This window comes from Lolium perenne, chromosome 1, assembly GCF_019359855.2.
Source record: "Lolium perenne isolate Kyuss_39 chromosome 1, Kyuss_2.0, whole genome shotgun sequence".
In the NCBI taxonomy this organism is placed as follows: domain Eukaryota; kingdom Viridiplantae; phylum Streptophyta; class Magnoliopsida; order Poales; family Poaceae; genus Lolium; species Lolium perenne.
This window is the reverse complement of record NC_067244.2, coordinates 58,247,400-58,255,418: the sequence shown is the minus strand read 5'-3', so window position 1 is coordinate 58,255,418 and position 8,019 is coordinate 58,247,400. Positions and strand designations below refer to the sequence as shown.

The 8,019-nt window shown below is 42.2% G+C and overlaps 1 protein-coding gene across 1 annotated transcript; it reads left to right on the top strand.

Moving 5' to 3' along the window:
- The first annotated feature begins 3,728 nt into the window (after positions 1-3,728).
- Positions 3,729-4,438, top strand: LOC127341604 (uncharacterized). The gene has a single exon (XM_051367500.2). It carries the CDS (start codon positions 3,772-3,774, stop codon positions 4,132-4,134), a length of 363 nt encoding a protein of 120 aa, XP_051223460.1. The 5' UTR covers positions 3,729-3,771; the 3' UTR covers positions 4,135-4,438.
- Positions 4,439-8,019: the final 3,581 nt, after the last annotated feature.

The window sequence follows — 8,019 nt, the reverse complement described above, 5'->3', positions numbered from 1 at the left end:
AGAATTATAACCCCCTCTCCCTTGTGAGAGCTTCTTTTTCTTCTTCTATCCGTGGTTACTTAACTCTGCCTTTCTCATTTTGTCATATCCCACCTGCTTCTGGTCTTGCTGTTTTCCATTCTTTATCAAACACCTGCAAGACTTGTGATGCCATTTTAACATGCTTGGCAAACAAAGTATCCTTTTCTGAATTAATCATCATTCACAACTGTTTGACTAAACTGGAAGAGCGAGAGGGGGAGTTATTTTGCCTTTCAGGTGGGTATGTTTTGGAACTTATTTTTGGTAGCCAAACAATAGTTGTATGTTAGACATTTAGAACATTCAGGTACAGATGAAATTAGATTGGAAGTTCCAAAGCCAACATAAATTAATTATACTTTCATGATATCATGACACTTGTGCAAAGTCAAGTCCTGAATATTTGTTCTTATGGAAATCATACACAAGCATTTGTTTTGTAAGATACATAAATGTTCAATTCAAACAGAGACGTGCAGTTCAATTTATTTATGAAGTAACATACGTGTTGTCCAAACCGAGGGTTGCTTTGGCCATGAGAAATAATTAAATAAACATGGAAAAACTGCCAAGAAAGAAAGAATAATACAATATCCTTTTTGTTGAAATAAAATGATACAATATCTGATGATTCCCAGTGAGAAATATGTGGTATTTTGTCATGGTGCAATTTTGTCCTGACACCAAACACCTGGTATTGCTGAAGGTTCGCTTTTTAATATTGTGGGTCAGATCATCTATAACAGCAATTTGCTAACTGAATTTTGCTGTGGACAGTGAATACACAACATATACCACAAACTTGTGTCCTCACCTCCCTCGCCTCATTAAGCCCTACACTCCAGCTTGAGATCCACTCCGACTAAAGTAGTATCAGGTAAAACATGAGATTTAAGTACCCCTTTCTTTGCTTTCTTGGATATGCACATTTGGTATCTGGTGGTAAGTAGGATGATAATTAAGCTACAAGTATAATTATGAGGATATTGATATTCCAGAGTATAAATACCTGAAGATACTGTTTAGAGACCTTTTTATTCAAGAATGTTCCTTTCTATTTACATGTTAAAAGGTAAATTATTGCATTGCACTTTTTTCTATAAACTACTCTTTGGGTCACTTCTGATGGGATATTATTTGTTGAGGATTCCAGTTTGATTATGCTTATGACTGGACTGTTCTTAAATATCAGCAGTCACAGCTGATTAGTGTTCTACCACATGATATTGTCAGTGTATCCAAAAGTTCAATTTGCATTTATATGTGGTGATATATGCCTGGTAGATGTTCCTGTTCTGGTGTTTTACGCCTTGCAGTAGGACATCTCGGAGACGTGTCTCCAATTGCAAGTTGTCTGGTAGATGTTCCTATTCCGGTGTGGAGAATTGAATGCAAGGACACCATGTAATATTTCCATGTTCGAAATTAACTGTATATCATTTCCATGTATTTGCTACAAAGAAGTTCTAGAAATGGATAGTTGTTCAATATAGCCTTTTAAAAGGTGTTTATAATTTTGGAATGTGCCGAGGGGTATGTATAAATTGTTGTATGATCCTGTAGTGATCTGCTTTATGTCAACTGTTTCCTCATTACACCATATTTTTATGCCTGGGATGTAATCATCATATTATTATGCACTGAATCTAATATGTTTCCGTTGAATGGTATCATATTGGGAGCTCCTTTTATCACCGTTATAAAACATAAACATTGGCATGAGCTCCACGGGATCGTGCGCCAAGGCGCACATCTAAATCTAGTCCTTTTAATATGGAATGGACATGGTTCTAGTGACATCGTTCTGATTTACAACCTGTAAATGGTAGAATGGGTTGCCTCTCCAAACCACTCTCCCTTCCCCTCCACCAGCACACCCACAGAAAGAGGCCACGGCAGCCACAGAAACAAAGTAAAATCGTGGGGTTTATCATCCTATATTTTTTTTTTTTTGAAATGGGTATCACCTGGCCTCTGTATCAAATAGATGCACACAGCCCTTTATTGATTCAACTCAAATGTAGCAGTTTTAAAAGTCTTACAAGCTGCACTTCAACGATCACATAAGGTGCTCACAAAAATAAGCCAACGAAACAGCGATACAAACGTAGACGTGGACCACATATTGCGCCTATGTATATTGTATCCTATCAGCACGCTGCCAACCACCCTGGCTGAAGATAGCGCGAACGACCGCCATCGGTCGAGTGCATCCAGACTCCATAGGTATACGCTGGTCCTCCAGCTGCAGGTACGACCACATGTGAATCTAGTAAGTAGCCTTGTGAATAACCTGTAAAAAGAAGGCACCTTCCGCTCTGTTAAAAACAATCTCATTACGATAATTCCAAATTGCCCATAATAAAGCACAAACTTCTACACGAATTCGGGCTTTTGTTGTCTTATCAATCCCATTAAGCCACTCACCAAATAAGTTCTTAATATTCGAAGGCAGTGAAATATTAGAACCAAATTAATCTTGCAAAGGGGCACTTAATAAAGAGATGCTCAATGGATTCATCAGAAGTACAAAAAGCACATTTCTCTGAACATGTCCAATTCCTTTTAGCTAAATTATTCTTAGTGAGTAAAACTTTTTTATTTAAGAACCACATAAAAATCCGGATCTTTAGTGGACCTTTAGCCGCCATATGTATTTTTTGAGAAAAACAGTATGGTCATTCATGAAATCAACATAAAGCGATTTTACCGAAAACCTTCCATTTGCAGTAAGTCGCCAAATGAATTTGTCTGGCTCCTCCGATCTTTGCACCTCCATTAGGCGATGTAGCAGATTTAGCCAAGCCGTCCATTTTTCATGAGTTAATGTCCTTCTGAAACTAATATTCAGTGGTACAATACCCATAACCTCAGCTACTGTAACATTCTTATTTCTTGTTATGTTATATGATGAAGCATACTGATCAGCTAGAGGTTGGGTCCCTAACCAAGTATCTCCCTAAAATCTAGTTTTTGTCCATCACCAATGACAAATAAACCACGTTGGAAGAAATCGTTTTTGACAGACATTTTCCAAAAGGGTGAGTCATTTGCATTAACCTGAACCTCCGAAAGAGTTTATTATTAAGATACTTGTTGTATAGCAGCTCCTGCCACACTCATTTTCATTGAGTAATTTAAATGCCATTTGCTAATCAAACACTTGTTCTTAATATCTAAAACCTCAATACCCAAACCTCCTTGATCCTTTGGTCCACATATAATATTCCATTTAGTTAGCCTATACTTCCTCTTTTTCTGATCACTTCGGATTCATGTGCATGCTCAGATTTGTACATATGCGAGGAGCATCGGTGAACCCTAGGCCGCTAGTATATACATTGCGTGCCTCCGAAATTTACTACTCATTCGTCGTCAGCGCTAGACGTGTGCCAAAGGTTGCGCGCACGTGGAGTCGTGGTACGTAGTACGTCTGAAGTACTAGCTGCGTGTCCGAGTCCCGATCGGAAAATTTCTTGGGGACGACCGTGTACAATAGCGTCGCCCTCGTGGCAATGAAGGCACCTCACCCACACGGCCAGTCCATGTGGTCACACGTCACGCGAAAGTACCTCCATCCCACGCGGCGTCCCAATCCACCACCACTGCTCTTGCCCTGCTCCGGTATAAATCGGCGACCACCTCCAGCTCCATTCCACAGATTGGCATCTCAGCTCAACAGCTCTCAAGCTTCGTACCATCTGTCTCTCACCAAGCCGGAAGCAACAACACAGGAGACCAAGCAAATCAATGGCGATGACACCCTCAGCATCCGCCGTCTCGTTCTCCGCCCGCCCGTCGGTGCGAACCACGACGTTCCGGCCGCGCGCCTCCGCCTCCACCTCCGCGGACACCAAGCGTGTCCGCGCGGGAGCCCCCGATGGAGGCAAGTGGTGGGCGCCGCTGGTCGGGTGGTCCGGGCGAGCGGACTACCTCGAGGCCGCGACGCCGGTGGTGGCGGAGGAGGAGGAGGACAAGGCGGGGAGGTCGTTCGTGGGCAGGCTGACGGAGGAGAAGGCGCGGCAGCTGCGTGCGCGGATGGCGGAGATGGAGAGCTTCCATGACGCCATGTACCACTCCGCCATCGCCTCCCGCCTCGCACGGACCGCCTAGGAACCTTCCAACCAGCTCGCCGGCACCGTCAGACAGTCTGAAGAGCCCGTGCGTGCCAGCGTACATAACTGTTCCTCCCTACCTGTACAGAAGCGGGTAGCCTACTCGTACAGAAGCAACCAGCCCACACTCGCCGACACCACCAGAGACTAGACAAGCTGATGTGCCCGCGCGCGTGAAAATACAGTTAGGAATCAATTAGTATAGTTTAAGGCTAACGAGGCAGTTATTAGATTCCTAGCATATTCTACTTAGTGTATGTACACTGGTTACATGTCATAATATAAACGATATTATAGACAAAGTGTACAACAGTCTATTTGTAAGTTGCCTATTTTTAGCCATAATCATATGTGAGTATAAGTTACGGACACCCTCCATATAATAGCAAAATCACAGTCTGTAAGTTGTCTCTAAGAATGCTACAGACTGTCTACAACTTTACAGAGGCAACCTCACTCTCTCTCCTCATTCTCTTTCCTCCACATCATCAAAATCACATGTAACCACCACTTCAGACAGCTTAGTCAGCACCATTGTACATGCCCTTAACAGTAGATTTGTTCAATCATTATGCAAAGTAAACCGTTGTGTGCTTTCCAAGGAGACACAATCTTGTAACCGACATGTACTCATGATTGTTCAGGGACTATAAATACTTACGGTCCCATCAATAAAGATCACTCATTGTCTTTCAATCTACTGTTTCTTCTCAAATACCATCTTCCTCTTTTGATTTGGGGATCACCCCGTCGTTGTTGTAGAGCATGGGTGAGAAGTGAGATGAAAGGAGGAGAGGGGTCTGATTTTAGGGACTCATCATCTTCGTGTCCACCGCGGAGCTCTCCGATTTCCATTTAGCTTCATTCTTTCCTCAGAAAAATGTTGCTTCTCGTAGTGTTTTTAGGGTTTGGAATTACAACATTTGGGATGTGGACTAGAACTTTGTCTCATCATCTGCACGTACGATTTGCACTATATGTGAATATCAATTACACTCCGTTTTTACATGTAAAGCCACTATATCAAATTACATGTATCAAGGTAGAAAAATTGAACTAATTAGTATGTCATTAATTCGTTGGCAAAACTAGTCATTTGATGTACTAACTTATTAGTATTATTTTCAGGGCTTATTATTGCTTTGCATGACATGCAAGCCAATAGTATTAGTAGGAGGGGACTTAATACGGCGGTTAATGTTAATAGCCTTACATATTTGCAAAATATTTTTTATTAGTAGACTTACATATAACAACTGAGTGAGTGATTCAGACTCTTTTGATCTTCTCCATTAGCTTGTTTTTTTGTACCTTAAGTGTTGATTTAATTTGGTACTCGCCAATTGCGGACTGGAGCTCGCAACAGATTGCATTCTGAAAACAATTAGTCTGACCAGATAATATAATCTATGATGCAGCTATAAAATCACTCTACCAAACTCCACAAGGTGATCATGTTCGGTTGGGTATGTCTCCATGAATTCAACTACTTCCTCGGATCTAAATTATTTTGTTGGGAGTACTCCTTCAATTCACAATTTACCTCGCAACTGGGTATGTGCATAGTAAAATTTGATCAAATATTTAGAAAAAATATCAACATCTACCATATAAAATATATTGTACTAAAATCATCATAATTTTTTTCAAATTATATACAATTGATATCATGAATTTTCATATTTTATTTTTATTTTTTATCAAACTTTATAAATATTGATTTTGACTAAATTTAAAGTGCGGGGCAGTAAGTTTGAATAGGGAGTACTAGCTTTGCCCAATAACCATGCAAGATTTATTTACATTATTGTTTTGTCGTTTGTTTAATCCCACTCACTTGGCAACCTCCAGTAGACTCGACCAGTAAATTCAAACAACTTTGTAAATTCTCACTCGACTGACAATTAATTTAACTCTTAGTAAACTGAGAAAATTAGCTTAATTTTTAGTCAATTCTCATACCATTGATTAGGTCAGGATTTATGCAAGCTATGAGTTGCACCTGAGATTTCACAGTTGCACATGTGGTTGCAACTAACAAAAATGGCTAAGATTAATGGATTGCTTCGCGATTCGTGCCAATCATGAGTTGTAATATGGGTTGCAACTGAGAAAAAATACCTTCAAAAGTTGGATCGCTCTATGATCATGTTAGTCATGAGTCAATATGGACTGCAATTGAAATTTGATGACATCACTAAACCAATTATAGATCGTGTGAGAGTTGGTCGCTCCCTAATTTAAAAATTGTGAGATTTATATCGCACGAATGTTCCCGCGCCCTAGCATCCAGGCACGACACTATATCAGCCAGACTGATTTTACGAGCAACGACACAATGGTAACTCTGGTTTTAACCCTAACACGTGGACAATTCCCATTGGAGTATGAACTCTATTTTTAGGATAAAACAGTGGAAAAATCCCACTGCAATTTTCATTATTAATGGCTTAAAACAAGTACAAATATTTAAAAAAGGAAAATAAAAAGAGAACCCAAAAGAGTCTAAAGGCGGTCATACTCTACATAAGTTTCCACTTGTAAACTCTTTTTTGGCAAATTATGCAATCTATATTTTCCGGAAACAGTACCCCCGTGTGTCGCACCCTAGGGCGACACCGGGGGCGTCCCCATCGCACCCCACCAAGGCCACCGCCGCGCCTGCTCCTCTCACCGCCGCGGTCCCAGTCGCCGAAGGTGGTTTGGGGTGGAGGTCGTTGGGGATGGTCGCCATGGTCGCTGGGGCGGGTTTGGCCGGCTCGTCGTCGAGCAGTGCCCAAGACGGCGCCCCTGGTCGTGGTGGTGACGGAGATCCTCTCTCGGCGGCGCCATGACTGGAGTGAAGGTGCATGGACGACGGGTGGTGGTGGTGGATATCCTAGATCTCGTTATGGGTGTCTCCTAGGCCACCTCCTCGATCTCGAGCTTCGCTGCATGTTGGGCCGGTTTTGTTGGAGGATCGACCATGCTCTGTCGAATCCTTTCCCGTGTTGGCCTGGCCCTTTGGGCGGATGGTAGGTTTTGGTGCGGCGTCTTGCAGGTTTCCAGCGGGTGGCGTCGAGGCTGCTCGCACAACATGCATAAAGGTGGTGGTCATAGGATCTCTCTCGCGCCAAGACGAAGATCTGCCTTATGCATGTCCGTCTGGATTTGGTTGGATGTTGAGTTCCGGAAGGATCCGTTGGCGATTGTAACAGTGTTCGTTATGCCTGGAGTTTGTTGGATCGGGGGGGGGTATTCGATCGTGCGCACCTATGCTTTTATTTCGACCGTTTGGTTCTCGAAGGAGCGACGCGAACCTCTGTTCCGTGTTGCCAACAGATGACATTCTTGTACATGGTGAAATCAGAGACGGGGAATATCAGGAAGGCCGGATTGGAGGATTAGCAATGGAGGTTCGAGTCTCTATGATGTTGAGTGATTTGCTTGGTATTCTGGGTTTTGTAGGAGTAGTATGCAAGAGGGGCCAGCAACATGATGTCTACGCACTCTTCTATTCTTGTAGACAGTGTTTGGCCTCCAAGTGCAGAGGTTTGTAGAACAATAGCAAGTTTCTCTTAAGTGGATCACCCAAGGTTTATCGAACTCAAGGAGGTAGAGGTCAAAGATATCCCTCTCCAGTAACCCTACAATTACGATACAAGAAGTCTCTTGTGTCCCCAACACACCCAATACACTTGTCAGGTGTATAGGTGCACTAGTTCAGCGAAGAGATAGTAAAATGCAAGTGATATGGATGAATATGAGTGGTAATAACAATCTGAAATAAATATGGCAGCGAGTAAACATGCAGTAAAACAGTTTATAAACGGCGATTCGATGCTTGGAAACAAGACCTAGGGATCATATTTTCACTAGTGGTCACTCTCAACAATAATATCAT